Below are 19715 nucleotides of genomic sequence, written 5' to 3'. Positions count from 1 at the left end.
AATTGGCCAAAATGCCTCTGTTCTCGGCTTCCAGCAGACTGAACCTTCCAAGTGATCCGTGAAACGACGAAATATCGGGAAAATTCCAGTCTGTATGGTCCATACTAGATTCCCTAGGACCCCTTGCCATTTGCATACCTTCATTTTTGGATACCTATCGTCTTTTTCACTTTATGCAATGAGAACATAGCCAGGGGTTCATGCGTTCATACCTGCAGGAAAAGATGCATAGGATGCTGACTACTTTTTAATTTATCGGATCATGTTTCTTCCATAATAGACTTGAGGGGTCCAATCTCCTTTCGAGCTCAAGGAGGGGTACAAGAATCCAGTGACCAAATATCTGAAATTTCTATTATGCACGTTATCTACTTCTTAACCATAAAAAAAATTTGAGGGGACTACGTTTACCTAACAGCAATATGGCACTATAACTTCTGCATTAAATACCCTTCATCTATCAACTTTCAGGGCTTCAAGCCATGAATGAGAGAAGAGATACGACGTAACATTTAGCTGTTAGGTTCTAAATGGTTGATTCATCACGAACAAATTGTGAGATCCCAATTTTTTCCAGCTGATTTTGTTAGATAATTGGTTTTGGTGTTAAACTTGGATCAGTGTCTAGATTGACTGAGATCAACTGTGACTTGGTTCCAAGTGCTACTTCAAACTAGTAGTAATTAATCCAGTACGAAGATCTACTTTATTTGTGTATATCACGTGTCTTTTAGGGAATAATCATGGTGTCTAGGCTTGCTGATGATTTTCTTTGGCCCATTTGTTGCGTCCCTTGGTTTCTTACGTGCAACAATCGAAGATCCACCGAATGCTCTCCATCTAAAATCATCTAAGCTATTATTTTTATTTAGTGCACTCAATCACACTCCATAGTTTCACACACAATCTAGCTGCAAACTCTAGAATGCCATACAACTCATTCACATCTCGCTACATGATGTATGTAGGAACAACAAAGCCTCTGATGACTGATGAGCCTAACGGCAGAATTGAGGGCACTAGGGTCTCATTCTCTTGCCAACGCCGGTGGTCTTGTCTTTGTAACGAGGGCACTCATCCTTGTTGCCGGTAAGTCCCAGAGGGAGCACAACGGCGCTGAGCGCAGCGAAGTCCACAATACTGAAGGCGGTTGTCTCTGATGCTTGCTTTTGAGCATCTCACCTTGCGTTTGCCGTCACAAAAACCTGAACAAGATCATAGCACAACGTTGATGTACGTAGGCACTAAACACTACACATAACATGAACTTTGGGCTTGGTTGGTACATGGGTAAAGCGGGTAAAATTCAAACTTTTTCTCATCGTAACCCATATTGTCCTTCTAAAACTTTACCAAGGATAAAGTTTAATTTAACCCCATAGGAGGGTAAATTTTTAACCAAGTTCAGGGATTGGAGAAAAAGAGGTGAAAATTTGAGGCTTAATTCATTTAAGCATGTGGAATTACAAAATTCCCCTAAAAAGTTCTAAAAACTTAGGAAAAAACACTAAAAATTTTAAAACATACAAACAGCCCCCGACAAAAGTTAAAATTTGCAGAATGACTACCTAAAAGTTTTAAAAATTTGGAAAACACTCTAAAATTTTTGGAAATTATAAAAACCTAAAAATTTCAAAATTTACAAACAGTATATTGAAATTCTAGAAACTCCAAACAGCCTCAAATTGAAATTTGCAAAAAACGTCCTGAAAGTTTTATAAATTATAAAAACACCCTCAAATTTTAAATTTTATAAAAGACACCCTAAGAATTTCAATCCAACAAACAATACACTGAAAATATATGAATTAAAAAAAATCCCTAAAATTTTTGATATATACAAAAAACACCTTGGAGGTTTTGCAAATTACAAAAAACACCCTCATACTTCAAAACTTAAAAAAAACCCACACCTGTAACAGTATACTGACAATATAGGATTGCAAACAACATCTTGAAAATTTGGACTTTGAAGAAAACAATCCAAAAGTTTCAGAAATTGCAATAGACACTCACAAATATTAACAAGTTATGAAAGACACCCTGAAAAGTTCAAAGATACAAACAGTAAACTAAAAATTTTATAAATTTGAAATGTGCAAAAAAACTGAAAGTTAAGAAAATTACAAAAAACACCCTAAAAATTTAGAAAATTGCATAAAACACCCTCAAAATCAAAATTTACAAAATATTAGTTTTTTTGTAAGTCTTGATCTTTTCAGGGTGTTTTCTATATAAATTTTGAACATTTGAGGGTGTTTTTGTAATTTTTGAAACTTCCAAGTGTTTCTTCCGCAAATTCCAAAACTTTCATGGGGATGTTTGTAATCCTATATTGTCAATGTAATTTTTTATAGGTTTGAATTTTTTAGGGTGTTTTTATTATTTTTGAATTTTTGATCGTTTTTCCTGCAATTCTTTAAACTGCTAGGGTATTTTCTACAAATTTTGAGTTGTGCATGAGGCTTTTTATAATTGTCAGATTTTTGAGGAGATTGTTTATAAGTTTAATATTTTGAGGGGTCTTTTTGTAATTTATGCATTTTGAGTTGAGAGCAGTGGAGATCCTTTTGCGTTTAATTTTAACCCTTATGACATGTTACATTAAACACTAGAATATTCCCCTCCGCAAACTGTTCTAGGTAATAATTACCATGTTAAAAGTTTAACCCTCATTGCTTTAACCTCACACTAAACGGTTTCTTTGTTACTGAATTTTTTGTTATCTAAGTCAGGAAGGGGAGCTTGGATGTAGGAAGAAGTCAAGAGGATGAAGTGCTAATAGAGGAGAGAAGACCTTCATCTTTGAACAAGTTTTAGAAGATTAGACTTAGGCTATGCAAGTAAAAGTATTATTATTTTGATCCATACATATGAGAGAGAGAGAGAGAGAGAGAGAGAGAGAGAGAGAGGAGAGAGATTGTGTAGGTGGGAGTAGTGATGTGCTAGCTGTGCATTTTGCAGATGTCTGAGTAGTGGGGGGCTGTCATTAATTCAATACCAGTTGGATTTCTCTGAAAATGTTACAGCAGCTGTTGGTGCCCCAGCTCCTAATTCGCATTCAATCCTAATTGAGTAAGGTGTGCCTGTACGTAGGAGCGATAATGCAGTTGATGGTTCTATTTTGTTGTCGTCCGTGTTTAAGTTGTTGATGATGTGTCATTGTCTGTGTCCATATGCCTGGTTTCTTTTCCACGCATACTGTGAGCTTTCAACGGTCCGGTGGCAATAGGTTTTCGCGTGTGCATCTGCGAACGATGCGGATGGTTTTCAAGGGTTAATTTGGGAAAAGACCCAATACTATTGCCTAATTGCGGATGGAAACCCCTAGAGTTCTATTGTTGCAGATAAACCCCCTGGGTGAATTTCCCTTAGGACGCCTAGTTGAGGGATTTTTTCTCCTCTTTCTCTGGGGCTAAAAGATGACTTATAAAGAAAAATTCAATCCGGGGGTTTATCTGCAACAATAAAACTTAGGTTGGGGCCATCCGCAATTGGGCCTATCAGCAAATTAACCCTTGTTCTATATGTAAGATTGGCCAACAATGTTGAAGAAGCTCAGAAAAACAGTCTGAAAGCTTGTCGGTCGATCGCGAAATCAGTTGCGGTTGACCGGAAACGTGCATAGGTCGAAGCAGATTTCTAGAGTTGGGACGGTCGACTGCCGCGGTCGACCGGCCAAACCCTGTAATATTTTTTGTTTCTGTCAATTCTTGGACGGTCGATCGCGACGAATTTGACAGTCGACCGCCAATCGGGTTTTGAGTTGGGTTTGGATTTCAGACCCGTTTCGTTATGAGCTGATATATACCCTAAATCTGATTAATTAAGATAAAGTAAGGACGATTTGAGCTGTCTTTGAGAAAGGATTGTTGCATCCTCTGTGGGAGGATTTGTGAGAGATATAGAGAGCTTTGTTTGAGGGTTTTTGGTGAGATTTAAAATCCTATTTGTAATTCTCTTTATCTCTAATAGTAAAAACTCCCCCCTCCTTGCCCCGTGGACGTAGGTAACTTGTCAAACCATGTAAATTGGTTTTTCTTGCTGTGATTGTGATTTGTGCTTGTGTTTTGGTTGTGATCTTTCTCGTTCTTATTCGTTCACTATTTGACTTTTGAGTTCTGTTGCGCACAATAAGTGGTAGCAGAGCTTCGGGTTTGGCTTGGGGCTTGTTCGAATGATTCGCTGAAGGATTCTTACTTAGAGAGTTAGATCTACAACATGGGAGAAGAAAGCACATCAGGGTCGTCTCTTACAAAGGCGATACAGAGTGTGAGCATCAATAATACAAATATTGATATTTCAAAGTTCGATGAAAAGATCAATTTCGGTTTGTGGAGGTACCAGGTGATGGATGCGTTAGATGCATAGAATTTGGAGGAGACTCTTGAGTTACAAGAGAAACCTGAAGACATGGAGGACAATGTTTGGAAGAAGATGAATGTAGGGCTTGTGGAGTTATTCAGTCATGCTTGACGTCAGATCTTATTTATGATGTGATGAAAGAGACGTCGATGAAGAGATTGTGGAAAACGCTTAATGAAAAGTATCTTACGAAGAGCATTGACAATCGGCTTTACTTGAAGAAGAGGTTTTACCAGTTCAAAATGAAGAGGAGAGTTTCTATTAGGGAGCATGTAAATAACTTCACGAATTTACTTTCAGATATGTCCAATGTGGACATCATGGTTGAGAATGAAGATAAGGCAATGTTACTTTTGTGTTTGTTGCCAGAGGATGATTATAGTACATTCGTTCTCACTATGATCAATGGAAAAACTACTGTTAGTTACAAGAAGGTGATCTCAGCGTTGGTAAATTATGAGTTGAGGAAGAGTGATGGCGAACCCTCCGAAAAGGCATCGGGAGATGCATTAGCAGTTCGGGACCGTAGTCCAAACCGCCGCCAGTTTAACTGTTCAAAGTCAAAGAATAGAGGTGACCATAAGAGTACGTGTTAGTAGAAATCAATGCGCCTTTTATAAAGAAGAGGGGCATTGGAAGAACGAGTGTCCAAAGTTGAAGGACAAAGCCGGGAAGAACAAGGGGAAAGCTGTACAAGATTCAGAGGTAAATGTTGCTAAAGCTTTTAGCGACCATTCAGATTTGGATTCTTCAGACTATTCATGCTCTGCACTACCGTCAGTTTGCTATGCCGACTCTACGAAGTGGATGTTGGATTCGGGAGATACATTTCACACTTGCCTAGGAGGGATTGGTTCTTCAGCTTTGGAGAGCTGGAAAGAGGGGATGCGTGCTTATGGGTAATGATCACGTATGTCCTATTGGTGGAATTGGTACAGTCTGGATCAGGATGTATGACGGGGTGACTAGAGAGTTGAAAGAAGTGAGGTTCGTGCTGCAGTTGACGAAGAACATCATTTCTCTTGGTACTTTGGAGGCGGCAGGTTATCGGGTGATCTTAGAGGATGCTACTGTGAAGGTAACGAATGGTTCTATGATGGTGATACGAGGTGTCAGGGAAAACAACCTATACTACTTAAAGGACAAGAAAGTTACAGGGGGTCTGACAGCTTCTATCACTACAGAGGAGGACACTACCAGCTTATGGCACATGCGTTTAGGACACACTAGTGATAAGTCTCTACAGACATTAGCGAAACATGGGCTATTAAAAGGTACAAAAACCTGTAAGATGGAGCTGTGTGAGCATTGTGTACTTGGAAAAAAGACCAGAGTGAAGTTCGGCACCGCTATTCATAACACCCAAGGTATATTGGATTATATTCATACATATGTTTGGGGCCCTTCCAAGCACACATCACTTAGTGGGGCTAACTATTTTATCAGTTTTATTGATGACTATTCCAGGAGAAATTGAGTATATATAATGAAGCATAAACATGAAGTCCTGAATATTTTTGTGGAGTGGAAGAAGAAAGTGGAGCTGTAGACAGGTAGGAAAGTGAAGACTCTTCGTTCAGATAACGGTGAAGAGTATAAGAGTGATCCATTTCTGCAGTTTTGCCAGGATCACGGTATTAGGCGACACTTCACAGTTCGAGAGACACCACAACAGAATGGGGTGGCTGAGAGATTGAACCGTACCTTGCTATAGAAGGTACGATGTATGATGACACAGAGTGGGTTATCTAGTTCCTTTTGGGCTAAGACGTTAGTTTATGTGAGCCATCTCGTCAATAGGTTGTCGTGCACTGTGATACAGGGGAAGACTCCTATAGAGCGATGGTCTGGTTCAGTGGCTAGTGACTATGAGTCGCTTCGGATATTCGGGTGTCCTGCTTATTATCATATCAATAATGAAAAATTAAATCCGAGGGCGAGGAAAACTGTCTTTGTGTGATTTAGAGAAGGTGTTAAAGGCTTCAAGTTATGGGATCTACAAGACAAGAAGATAGTCATTAGCAGAGATGTCACATTTGATGAGACGTATATGATGAGATCTCAAGTTTCTCAGTAGGTGGAGAAAGACCAGAGTAGTGAGATATCACAGTAGGTGGAGGATGATGTGACTCCACCCACTCCAGATAGCATCCATTGAGGCTCCTACAGAGGTGACACTGGGAGGAGATGTGATGACAATCGGGCATATAGAGGATACAATGGTTGGTGAGACTTAGGAGCAGGGTCATGTTCAGGAGTCTATTGTAGTAAATAGACCTAGAAGGGTGATTTATCAGCGAGCTAGATATAATGATGTCATGGTTGTATATGCTTTATTAGTGAAGGTCGTTAATGTTATTGTTCCTTCTACATTCAGAGAGGTAGAGTCTAGCTCTGATTTGATTAGGTGGAGGGAAGCTATGGAGGAGAAGATGCAGTCTCTTCAGAAGAATGATACTTGGGAACTTGCAAAGCTATATAAGGGAGAGAAAACTATTGGTTGCAAGTGGGCATATACGAAGGAAGAGGGATTTTCTATTAGGGACATTAGGTACAAAGTCAGATTGGTTGCTAAGGGATATGCACAGCTTGAGGGCGTTGATTACAATGAGGTATTTTTACCCGTTGTGAAGCATTTGACGATTCGGATTTTATTAGCATTGGTGGCACAACTGGATTTAGATTTGGTCCAGATGGATGTTAAGACAACCTTTCTACATGGAGGTTTAGATGAGAAAATCTACATGACACAACCCTTGAGATTCAAAGCTGCAGGAAAGAAAGATTTGCTGTGTAAGTTGAAGAAGTCTCTTTATGGTTTGAAGCAATCGCTGTGACAATGGTACAAGAGATTCGACAGCTTCATGATTGGCCATGGATACACGAGGACCCATATGACCCATGTGTTTACATGCATAAGCTACAGGATGGTGAGTACATTTATTTGTTGTCATATATTAATGATATGCTTATTACTTCCAGGAATTATTCGGCTATTCAAAAGTTAAAAAATGAGCTGTCATCCAAGATTGAGATGAATAATCTTGGAGAAGCTAGGAAGATATTGGGTATGGAGATCGAGAGAGACATGGTGAAGGGGAGAGTAAAGCTTACACAGAGGAGTTACTTGCAGAAGATGTTGAAGAAATTCAGTTTTGATGACAATGCAAAGGCTGTCAGTACTCTATTAGCTCCCCACTTCAAACTTTCAGCTTTGATATTACCTGTTTCGGTTGAGGACAGATATTATATGTCAAAGATTCTATATGCCAGTATGGTGAGTAGCTTGATGTATGCGATGGTGTGTACGAGGCCAGATTTATCACAGACCGTGAGCATGATATCGAGGTACATGCACGACTCCGGAAAGGGTCATTGGGAGGCCGTGAAGTGGATTCTATGGTATATTAAAGGCGCCGTGAATGTTGGTTTGATTTTTCAGAAGAATGAGAAGAGAGGGTAAGGATTGTATTGGCTACATGGATTCAGATTATGCAGGAGATCTTGACAAGTGCTGGTCTACTTCAGGATATGTGTTTACATTAACAGAAGCACTGGTATGTTGGAGATGTACACTTCAATTTACAATAGCTCTCTCTACTACAGAGGCGGAGTATATGACGATGACTGAAGCTGTTAAGGAGGCTTTGTGGTTGTATGGATTGTTAGAGGACTTGGGGATTACACAGGAGATCATTCGGGTATATTATGATTACATGTCAGCTATCTACTTGGCAAAGAATCAGGTTTATCATGCACGCACGAAGCATATTAATGTCAGATTCTACTTTGTTCGTGATGTTTTGGATGATGGAGATGTCATATTGGAGAATATCCACATGAAGGAAAACCCTACGGATATGTTAACCAAAGTTATTTCAGGTGTAAAATTTGGTCATTGTTTGAAGCTATTGAACATTCTTCAATGTTGAGTGCCTTTGGAGGCCATTTGGGGTGAACTACGTTCGGCTTGATTCCTTGGGCAAGAGGATACGTAGGCAGTCTTTTCGATGCAGTCGGTTAGATTTGTTGATTTCGATGGGGGGAGATTGTTTGAGCTCTCGTTCGGGTTCTCGACTTGTTGTGGATTGAGTCCGTTGTCGTGGATTTATTCTAGTTCGTATTGGACGCAAAAAGTAGAATATTTGGTTGCTTTAGTATCGGCTCAGTTTTGGGAGAAACTTCACCGAGATGGAGATTTGTAGGATTAGCGAACAATGTTGAAGAAGCTCAGAAAAACAGTCTGGAAGCTTGCTGGTTGATCGCAAGATCAGCTGCGGTCGATCGGAAACGTGCACAGGTTGAAGCAAATTTCTGGAGTTGGGACGGTCGACCGTTGTGGTCAACCGGCCAAACACTGTAATGTTTTTTGTTTCTGTCGATTCCTGGGCGGTCGACCGCGACGAATTTGGCGGTCGGCCGCCAATCGCCCGCCAATCGGGTTTTGAGTTGGGTTTGGATTTCAGACCCGTTTCGTTATAGGCTGATATATAACCCTAAATCTAATTAATTAGAATAAAGTAAGGACGATTTGAGCCGTCTTTGAGAGAGGATTGTTGTATCTTTTATGGGAGGATTTGTGAGAGATCTAGAGAACTTTGTTTGAGGGTTTTTGGTGAGATTTGAAACCCTATTTGTAATTCTCTTTATCTCTAATAGTAAAAACTCCCCCCTACTTGCCCCGTGGACGTAGACAACTTGCCGAACCACGTAAATTGGTTTGTCTTGCTGTGATTGTGATTTGTGCTTGTGTTTTGGTTGTGATCTTTCTCGTTCTTGCTCGTGCACTATTTGACTTTCGAGTTCCGCTGCGCACAACACTATATGTAATCGCGGAAGGATGTGAGGGAAATTATTAACTAGAACAATAGATGTAGAACATACATAAAGCAGAAGAGGGGGAAGTGCAATACGACGACTCGATTAGCTATAAAGAAAAGAGATGCATGTGGTAAAGTTGTCTGTGAATCTTCTGCAAAAGATAAAAATCGTTGCATATTGGAGGACATGTCCTTTTTTGGTATGTATCCCATGAGATCATCTGCAATTATTTGGTCTTGGTGGGAGCAACGAGAAGTTGGTGTTCGCTGTAGTGCTTTTACTAGCTTCGCTTCTACCCTGCTTGAACACTGTTGAAGAAACAAAGATATATTCCCTTTTACTTGACATTAAGTTTCTGTAGCTTGAAATCTCTGGTAATTTGGTTTTGGATCAAGTAATTAATGTTGCTAATATTGTTAGCCCTGCTAGTTTCACTTCACACATGTTGGGGACTATTCTTAGATTCTTTAAGCTTTTGATCCTTCGCATTCTTTAGCGGATAATCTTCACTTGGTTGCTCTTATCAGTTGACGTATTGAACTATCAAAAGCAATATTCCATTACTTTTCTCGTTTTGGACTTTTTTTTTTGGGGAATGGACAAGGCGAATTCTTCCATCCTATTTGAAAAGTAGATTGGTTTGAAAGCCACATATTACTTGTGGATTCCTTTTACCAACATTCCTATAGTTCTGTAAATTATGTCTTGATCTAACATCTAAATATGTGATTTTGTTGTACGATATTGGATTCTGAACACTATTCCATGTCGTTTATCTAAAAACCTCCTGCTCAGACGGCTTGTCAATATGTTTGATCTTTAGAAAAATAGTCAAAAGTTAATCCCACAACTTAGACTTTAATACACTGAAATGTGAACATACAATCAGCCCTCTCAAATCTAAATGTCTGTTCTCAGTAACAATTTGGCCGAAATGCTTCTGCTCTAGGCTTCCGGCTAACTGAACCTTCAAGTGATCCATGAAACTATGAAATATCGTAAAAACTCCAGGCTGTATGGTCCTTATTAGATTCCCTTGGACCCCCATCCTTTGCCATTTGCGTACCTTTATTATCGGATACCTCTTGTCTTGGTCACTTTATGTAATGAGGACATAACCAGTGGTTGTGTATTCATACCTGAGGAAAGAACATATAGGATGCTGGCTACTTTGTTACTTTATCGGATCATGTTTCTTCAATAGACTTGAGGGCCAGTCCTTTTGAGCGCGAGGAGAGGGGTACAAGAATCCAATTATAAACTAAACATCTCGAAGTTCTATTATGCATGTTATCTTCATCTACCAGCCAAAAAGGGAGGAATTTGTTTACCAAACAGCATCATTGCATCATTGCATTATAACTTGTTGGAAATTCGATGATTCAAGTTAGTATTAGGGTTTAACAATATATAAGTCTCTCGTATGGGTATTCATGTGTTTCAGTATAGTCCTACATCAGATAGGATGAGAAAAAAATTTATGGGTTTAAAATAGAAGTCTGGATGAAATACCTTGTAGTTACGGGTTTTGTGCTCTTGATATTAATATGTGCTCTCGTGTACAAATTGTCGGATCCCAATTTTCCCAGATGATTTCGTTAGATGATTGGTTTTGGAGTTGAATTGTGATCATAGTTAGATATCTGGATCGACTAAGATCATCCGTGACTTGGATCCAAATGCAAGTCTATACTGATAGTATTGCAGTACATAGGTTTACTTTGTTTGTATATATCACGTTACTTTTAGGGAATAATCAAGTGCTTAGGCTTGCTGATGTTTTCCTTGACTCATATGTGGTGTCCGTTTGTTCCTTGGCTGCAACGATTCAAGATTCACTGATTGTGCTGAATCCAAAAGTATGACATTTTTAGCACCACTATTACAAGCTATTACTTTTATTTAATGCACTCAATCACACACCGTAGTTTCACCCAGAATCTAGGTACAAACTCTTGAATGCCATTCAGCTTATTCAGATCTCACTACATAATACATGTGGAAGCAACAAAGCCTCGGATAACTAATAAGCCTGATGGCAGTCTCAACCTGAATTAAGGGCACTTGGGTCTCATTCTCTTGCCGACGCCGGTGGTCTTGTCTCTGTAACAAGGGCATTCATCCTTGTTGCCGTAAGTCCCAGAGGGAACACAACGGCACTGAGCACAGCACAGTCCACAATACTGAAGGCACCTGTCTCTAATGCTTGCCTTCGAGCACCTCACCTTGCATTTGCCGTCACAAAAACCTGAACAGATCATAGCACAATCTTGATATACATAGCACTAGACACTATACGTACGTACCATAAACCTTAGTTATTTTGTCACCTGAGCCAGCAAGGGAAGCTTGGAGGTAGGATGAAGTCAGTAGGAGGAAGAGAAGCGCTAATGAAGGCGATAAGAGTTTCTTCATCTTTGAACAAGTTTTAGGACATTAGGCTTAGGCCATGCAAGTGAGAGTATTATATATCATTTTGATCCATACTTATAAGAGAGAAAGGTTGTGTAGGTGGGAGCAGTGATGAGCTAGCTGTGCATTTTGCAGATGTCTGAGGAGTGGGGTGCCCTTATTAATTCATGACCAATGGGGCTTCTCGGATTTACTTCTCTGAAAGTATTACAGCTGGTGTTTGTGATGAGCTGAGCTCCTCCAGAGAGAGCAGTTGTCGGTGCCTCAGCTCTTAATTTGCATTCAATCCAAGAGCATCCACTAAGGCTTGCGCAAATTGAGCAAGGCGTATCCGTAAATAAGACCGATAATGCAATGTCTCGTTCAATTTTGTTATCATCCGCGTCAAATTGTTAATGATTTGCATGTCTATTTCCTTTTCCATACATACTGTGAGCGTTCAACAGGGCAATGGCAATAGGGTTCCATGTGTGGGTGCATCTGTATTGGTCCAGATAATTTTTTTGGGTTAATTCGGGATACATTGCCCGTAATATCGTCCAATTGCGGATTGACTCTTGGCACTTCTATGTTGTGCGCGGAAACCATCAATCGTTGTGCTTCGAGGAACCAAACCAAACGCCGAGAGAGAAGACCAAACAATGCAAAATAACGGCACAAACACAAACAATCAATTTTTACATGGTTCGGCAAGTTTCCTACGTCAACGGGGCAAGGGAGATGCGTTTTCACTAATAGAGAAGGAGAGTACAAACTGAGATTACAAATCATTTAAAACAAAATAACTAATCTCACCAACAAAGCTCTCAATCTCTCAAACAATAGCCCTAACCAATAGCTCAGAAAGATCTCTCTTTTCTATGCTTAAAATATCCTCCTTGACTACTCTAAAGAAACCCTAAAATGTGATTGCTATTTATATCAAACAATAATCCCATACAGAACAGAAAACCGTAATCAAGCCCAAACCCGAATCGCTATCGACCGCACTTGACGTCATGGTCGACCGGACAGAACGATAGAACCCAAAATTCAATTATAGTGTCTGGCGGTCAACTGCCGAAATCGTCGCAGTCGATTGGCCAAAAATCCAGAAACTGTACTAAGTCGTGCACGTTGCTGTAGGCGTATAAAATTGCCTATAGGTCCCTTAGCACAGCTCGACGATGCCGATTCGACAGAACGAACCATCAGGCGACGTATCCAAACAAGATCGTTAATCCGCAACACCGAAGCCAAACGACACGCGACGAAGCGGGATAACAAGGCTACGAAGCCGATGAACCGCACGTAAACAATGGAATGGATCCACTCACGTGCGGAATCAAACCAACGGGTTGATTCATCAATGAGTCATTCAACCAAATACAGACTCGGACGAATCGTGATCGAATCGAAATCAAGCTTCGGACTTGAACTCAGAAGTGGACTTACTGCCTAATCAGGAATCGGATCAACAAATCGAATCCGAACAAGTCAACCACACAACCGAGTCGAAGTCTAAATCAAATCACGAATAATCGAACCCGAATGACGGAATCCGAACCACGAAACGAACACAAGCCCAAACCCCGGGGGACTCGGCTTTGAACCGAGCCACCCCAAGGTGGCTCGGCCAAGGCCGAGCCACCTCAGGGTGGCTCGGCCAAGGCCGAGCCACCTTAGGGTGGCTCGGCCAAAACCGAGCCACCCCAGGGGGGGCTCGGCCATGGCCGAGCCACCCATGGGTGGCTAGGCCCTGTTTCGTGCCCAAGGCACAGTTTCGAGTGCCTATAAATAGGCCTTGTGCTCATTTGTTTCAGAGGTTGGAAATTTTGGAGAGAGGCGAAGCCCTGCTGGATTGAAGACTCAGATCTAAAAAAAGATCACAACTTTAAGGCTTGGAGACTTGGACTTTCAGATCCGGTGCTCGGCGATCACCAACGCCAAATAAGGCAGGAGTTCGAGAGGATTGGATTTGAGATCTACACGATCACACTCCGGATCTAAGCTTGGTTCTTAGATCCCGAGATTCGAGCGGTTGTTTCCTTGGTGAAACAATCCCTCCCGGCTATTATTCCCTTGGTGGAATATTACCCGTCATATCGTGTAGATCCGACCGGATCGAGATCACGCGGTGGTCCACGGCAAATAACCCCGGCGCAGGCAAAGAACCCACCAAAGCGAGCGACCGCAAAACAGGAGCTCGCGATTAGTTCGACAAATAAGGAAAATTGTAATCTTTACTTTGTTTTCTTTGATTTTTCATTGTAACCGGATCTTATAAAAAGACCGGATCTTTGTAACGCATAAAGTTGTTAACTGAGATAGCAATGATATCAACAATGAAGAAAGACACGATTTTTCCCGCGAACAACCCCCTGCATTGACGGGAGGGTTATTGGCATTGTGAGCTCCATCCCTATCCGTGTGCTCTTCTTCCTGAACAACCTGATTACGGTGACTTGGTTCACCTTGTTGGTTCCTGAATGCCTGGATTTGTTGCTCATGCATCTCTCTCATAGTCTGCAGGGCCATCTGCATCTCAAACTTGAAACTTTCTTTCTGTTTAGCCAAAGCGTCTTCAAGCATCTTGGCCATTTCTTCCGCGCTTATCATAAATGACTCGCGGGGTTGTCCTTCGCTGGACACTGTATTGTCCGATGCGACAGCAGAGCAGGAATCCGATTCTTCATCTTCCGAAGGCAATCTTGTCCGAACCCTACCATAAGTTCCTCGTGCGATGGCTCCGGACTGCAGACGGGTTACACGCCGAGATGCTTCCAGAAACGACTTGAGATCAATCTGTGTCAATGTCTCTTTGCTGGTCATGTTGGCGGTGACCCTCGGAAATTCTCCGTCTTTAACCACCGTTCTTCTTTGCCGGAAACGCCTATACCTTGGTTTTGGCGTTTCGGTGCCGAGCCTTTCGAACACTGAAATTCTCTCGGGGACTCCCTTGATGCAGTTGCATTGAGACAGTACTACCCGAATGAGCTTGGCACATGGGCACTGAGTTTCGAGCCCTTGAGGGCTTCTTTTTCTTGTTTTGTTCGTACCCCCAGCACGATAGTACAACTCGTCCATTTGATCGGAGTAACCTATCGCGTGTTGGCATGATTTCCCAGGTATAACGTTATCATCCTCGGATGACAACGTTTCCTTCTGAGAGCAAACTGCCTTATTTGGACTTCCGAGAGTCACTCGCCTCGAAACACGCCTTTGTAGACATGAATTCTCAGCGGGCTCCCGAACTTCGATGCGCAAGGTAGTGCGCTTGGGTGCCGTAAACTCTTTGTCATGTTGAGGGTTGTGTCGACCCCCAGCATGTTGATTAGTTCGGAGCCTCTTCATCGGGCCCGAGCGTTCATGGACTTCGTTGCGCTCGTCGGGAATTGGACCGAGGCGCTCCAAGATTGACCTCCTTCCTCGGGATGGTTCGGGAGGTTGAACTCGTTTTGAAGGCTGTAAAGGTCGATCCTCGGCCTGACTCACCACTTTGGACTTTGGCCTCCATATTTTGTGAGTTAGTGGTGATTTCTTGGCTACTCCATTCTGCCACCTTCTACGGGCTTCTTGAACTTGAGCTCGTGCTTGTGCTGAGAGTGCGCGGCGCTTCTGAATGCGATCCTCCAGCGTTGAACGGTTCCGTTTGACACGGATCCATTCGTTCGTTGGTGGCTTGGAGGAGTTGCCATTCATTGGTTGTTGAGGTCGTTCGCCTCTTCTGTTCTTCAGATCCGTGTTGTAACGGATCCCGTCCACAGATTCCATTGCCTTTGCGATTTGTTTCGCAAGGCGCTGACGTTGCCTTTGGCGGGCTCTCTTTGAGAGAGTCACTACGCCCTCGGCAACGGAAGATTCGGCCAGAGCAGATCTGACCTGGTTGGAAGGAGAGATCTCACCCGATGCAGCTTCGGCATCAAACGGGGCGAGATCTTCGTTGGCAGCTTCAACTTCTTCGTACCAACGAAGTTTTCTCTTGGAAGAGAGCTTTGGAGACTTGGACTTGCGAGGGGAGGTGGATTCGGACGAGGATGACAGATACTCCTCGAACTTTTGTTGGTCGAATTCGTACTCGACCTCCTCCTCGACCGGGATCGGGATCCGCGGCTGCGACGCGACAGCTTCGGCAGTAAAGCTGTTGGCTCCCACTGTGGTCGCCAGATTGTTCGCGGGAAAAATCGTAGCTTTCTTCATTGTTGATATCATTGCTATCTCAGTTAACAACTTTATGCGTTACAAAGATCCGGTCTTTTTATAAGATCCGGTTACAATGAAAAATCAAAGAAAACAAAGTAAAGATTACAATTTTCCTTATTTGTCGAACTAATCGCGAGCTCCTGTTTTGCGGTCGCTCGCTTTGGTGGGTTCTTTGCCTGCGCCGGGGTTATTTGCCGTGGACCACCGCGTGATCTCGATCCGGTCGGATCTACACGATATGACGGGTAATATTCCACCAAGGGAATAATAGCCGGGAGGGATTGTTTCACCAAGGAAACAACCGCTCGAATCTCGGGATCTAAGAACCAAGCTTAGATCCGGAGTGTGATCGTGTAGATCTCAAATCCAATCCTCTCGAACTCCTGCCTTATTTGGCGTTGGTGATCGCCGAGCACCGGATCTGAAAGTCCAAGTCTCCAAGCCTTCAAAGTTGTGATCTTTTTTAGATCTGAGTCTTCAATCCAGCAGGGCTTCGCCTCTCTCCAAAATTTCCAACCTCTGAAACAAATGAGCACAAGGCCTATTTATAGGCACTCAGAACTGTGCATTTGCACAGTTCTGAGCCTAGCCACCCATGGGTGGCTCGGCCTTGGCCGAGCCACCTCAGGGTGGCTCGGCCTTGGCCGAGCCACCCTGGGGTGGCTCGGCTTTGGCCGAGCCACCTCAGGGTGGCTCGGCCTTGGCCGAGCCACCCTGGGGTGGCTCGGCCACCGAGCCACCTCAGGGTGGCTCGGCTTGGGCCGAGCCACCCTGGGGTGGTTCGGTTTCGGCCGAGTCCCCGGGTGTTTGTCCGTTTCGTCCTTTGTTTCCGGTTCTGGTTCTCTTGTGTGGTTGATTGACTTGGCAACGACTTGTTGACTTGATTCCAGATATGGCAGTGAGTCGGGTTCCTGATATGGCAGTAAACCAACTTCTGAATTTGAGTCCGGAATTGATGTTGATTTGATCGTGATTCATCCGAGTTCGCTCTTGTTTAGATGACTCGGTGATTCACCTAAACATTGGTTTGATTCCGCGTGCGAGTGGATGCATTCCAATGCTTGGGTGCGATTTGTCGCCTCGTTAACCTGCTCCGTTGCGTATAGCTTGGCTTCAGCGTTGGCGAGCTAACGGTCTTGTTTGGATACGTCGCCCGGTGGTCCGTTTGTTAAATCGGCGTCGAGCTGTGCTAAGGGACCTATAGGCAATTTTATACGCCTACAGATACCCCCTCCAAAGTATTTCAGTCTCATTCTTTTATAGAAGAGTCTGGAATACTTTGGATGTGATTGTCCCAACCTTCAGTCGGTGTAACGGGACTCTGGAATGACTTCTGTTCTGGATTCCTTCAATTCCTTCAGGCTATTCAGTGCTTTGTAGAATGCCTGTAGGGGTTCCGGTGCTGCATTTATTGTCTGACCGTTGTTGGAATTTGAACTTGAAGTCGATTCTTGATTTCTTGACTTTTTGGCTCGAGTTTGCTGCTTCAACACAGAACTTATCATCGATTGACTGCGTTGAATCTTCATCTATAACGCGTTGTCTGGCGTTTGAGCTTCATTGCGACGCGTTGTCCGGCGTCCAGGCTTCATTATGATGCACTGTTCGGCATTTGACACAGTTTATACTCGTACGTCTGCTGGAGTACACACGGTTTAAGCTCTTAAGGAATTGGAGCATGGATCTTATCCCAAGGTCGTTGGATGCTCGAGTCACGAGACCAACTCATAAAGTTGATGCGTCAATGACTCGCATATTTATAGGATTTTTGGCAAATCCTCAGCCATCAACGGGTTTGATGCGCCTTTACCGACTACCGTTTGAGTCGGGCTAGCATGCGGATTGTTTTAAGTCCGTTCCGCATGTGACGTTATGCTAAAAGAGTTAACTCTTTTAGTGCTACGATATTGAATACGTAGACTTCGTCTTTCTCCTGTGAAAAGACTAAACAGCAACGTGTATCAGACGTTGACTTAGGATTTTTGGCAAATCCTCAGCCCTCAACGGATTTGTCATGCTTTTACCGATTACCGTTTGAATCGGGCTTACATGCGGATTGTCTTAAGTCCGTTCCGCATGTGACGTTGTGCTAAAGGAATGAACTCCCTTAGACTTGATGCTACGACTTCGAATACGTAGACTTCGTCTTTCTCACGGGAATAGACTACCCGGCGACGCGTGTTAGGCGCTGACTTTAGGATTTTTGGCTAACCCCAAGCCTTTAACGGATTTGATTAACCTTTACCGACTACCGTTTGAGTCGGGCTAGCATGCGAATTGTCTAAATCCGTTCCGCATGTAACGTTGTGCTTAGAGACTGAATCCTCTAAGACTTGTTGCTATGACTTTGAATACATAGACTTCGCCGTTGTCATGGGAATAGGCTACCCAGCAACGTGTATTAAACGTTGACTTATCCCTCCTTAGGCTTCGGGATAAAATACCCCAGAATCGAACTCTGGTGTCTTTTTCTACGGGGAAAGACTAAACCGGCGACGCGTGTTAGGCGTCGGCATATCCTTTCTTAGGATTCAGGATGAAATTCCCCATGCGTGTAAGGCATGGATTTTGGTGTTATTAATAACAACCTGTCACAATGTTGAATATGTGAACGGGTGTTCTTTTTAAACGGTTAAGAACTGACCGGCAGCGCGTGTCAGGCGCAGACTTATCCTTGCTTAGGTTTCAGGATAGAATACCCCAGAATCGAACTCTGGTGTCTTTTTGTGCAGAAAAAAGACTAAACCGGCAGCGCGTGTTAGGCGCAGACTTATCCCTGCTTAGGATTCGGGATAAACTTCCTAGGATGAATCCTGAATTCTTCGAAAAGGATTGGTATGGGGAAGGAAGAATTTTATATTCTATTCCCCGAACAAAGAAGGAAAGGAGACTCGAGGTGGGATCTCCACCCCCAGAATCCGGAAAGGTGAAACTAAGAGTGGGATCTCCACTCCGAGAATCAAAAAGATTCGGATAACCCTAACTGTCGGAAGGTTTGATTATCGAACTAAAGATGAATTTCTCGTTTATCGAGAATGAATCGTGGTTTTGGTCCTAACTGTAGGAAGGTTTGACCAAGTGGGAGGTTTGAGGTGACCCTAACTGTAGGAAGGTTTGATCACTCGATTTGAAAGTGGACCTCTCGTTCATTGGAGGAATCGAGAGGGGTTTTTGGTTTTGGTCCTAACTGTAGAAAGGTTTGACCGAATGGAAGGTTTAAGACGATCCTAACTGTAGGAAGGTTTGATCGCTTGATTTGTGGACCTCTCGTTCATTGGGAGAATCGAGAGGGGATTTTGACTGTGGTCCTAACTGTAAGAAGGTTTGACCAATCAGGAACTTTACGTCCAGACTCTAACAGAGAGAGTGTTGAGTGCACAGACACAGTGAGAACTTGAATGGGAGTCCTTATTCATTACATTGCTGTGGTTTTGGGAACTTCCCGTTACATAAATCGTCCACCCCCAGTTTCCTCTGCGGAACTGGTTCGGACATTATTATCAGTTAACTAACCGGGTTATCCTTAAGAATATTAGCTTAATATTCTCCAGGAACTTCCCGTCAAAAGTGGGGAAACAGTTTAGACTCATATACCTATTGGAGTATCAGGGAGTAGTTTAACCTCTTATACCGGTCGGAGGATTGAGAAACAGTTTATACTCGTATACTCTTTGGAGTGTCAGGAAGCAGTTTATACTCTTATACCGGTCGGAGTTTTGCCGTTTTTATTTGGCTTACCTTAGCGTTATAACGCCGGCTTCGACCAAGGTCTGAATGCTATTCCTGAGAGCAAAGCAATCCTTGGTGGGATGAACAACCCTTCTGTGGTATGCACAGTACTTTGGGTCCGTAGTGTTATCAGCTTCCTCCTGATTCGTGATAGGTGGTAGCTTGATCTTGTTGCCTTCGAGGAGCGATTCGAAGATGGTTGGAAC

At 42.9% G+C, this 19715-nt stretch overlaps 2 protein-coding genes across 2 annotated transcripts; one reads left to right on the top strand and one right to left on the bottom strand.

The window, feature by feature from the left end:
• LOC109847723 lies at positions 4515–9682 on the top strand. The gene is made up of 4 exons (XM_020416953.1): positions 4515–4711; positions 7348–7487; positions 7578–7642; positions 9548–9682. Exons 1-4 carry the CDS (start codon positions 4515–4517, stop codon positions 9680–9682), a joined length of 537 nt encoding a protein of 178 aa, XP_020272542.1.
• LOC109849034 (peamaclein-like) lies at positions 11029–11649 on the bottom strand. The gene is made up of 2 exons (XM_020418800.1): positions 11517–11649; positions 11029–11434 (listed from the first exon to the last, which is right to left on the bottom strand). The coding sequence occupies exons 1-2, from the start codon at positions 11599–11601 to the stop codon at positions 11241–11243; spliced, it is 279 nt and encodes a 92-aa protein (XP_020274389.1). The 5' UTR covers positions 11602–11649; the 3' UTR covers positions 11029–11240.

Source organism: Asparagus officinalis, chromosome 7 (genome assembly GCF_001876935.1).
Source record: "Asparagus officinalis chromosome 7, Aspof.V1, whole genome shotgun sequence".
Classification (NCBI taxonomy): domain Eukaryota; kingdom Viridiplantae; phylum Streptophyta; class Magnoliopsida; order Asparagales; family Asparagaceae; genus Asparagus; species Asparagus officinalis.
Note: the sequence above shows the minus strand (reverse complement) of the source record. Positions and strands in the feature narration are given on the sequence as shown.

Coding starts and splice junctions, on each gene's coding strand:
- LOC109849034 (XM_020418800.1), bottom strand. CDS start 11,601: ATGAAGAAACTCTTATCGCCTTCATTAGCGCTTCTCTTCCTCCTACTG. Junction 11,435..11,516: donor AGCTTCCCTTGCTGGCTCAG/GTGACAAAATAA, acceptor TGATCTGTTCAG/GTTTTTGTGACGGCAAATGC.
- LOC109847723 (XM_020416953.1), top strand. CDS start 4,515: ATGAAGAGATTGTGGAAAACGCTTAATGAAAAGTATCTTACGAAGAGC. Junction 7,488..7,577: donor AGTAAAGCTTACACAGAGGA/GTTACTTGCAGA, acceptor TCAAACTTTCAG/CTTTGATATTACCTGTTTCG. Junction 7,643..9,547: donor AGATTCTATATGCCAGTATG/GTGAGTAGCTTG, acceptor AAGTTTCTGTAG/CTTGAAATCTCTGGTAATTT.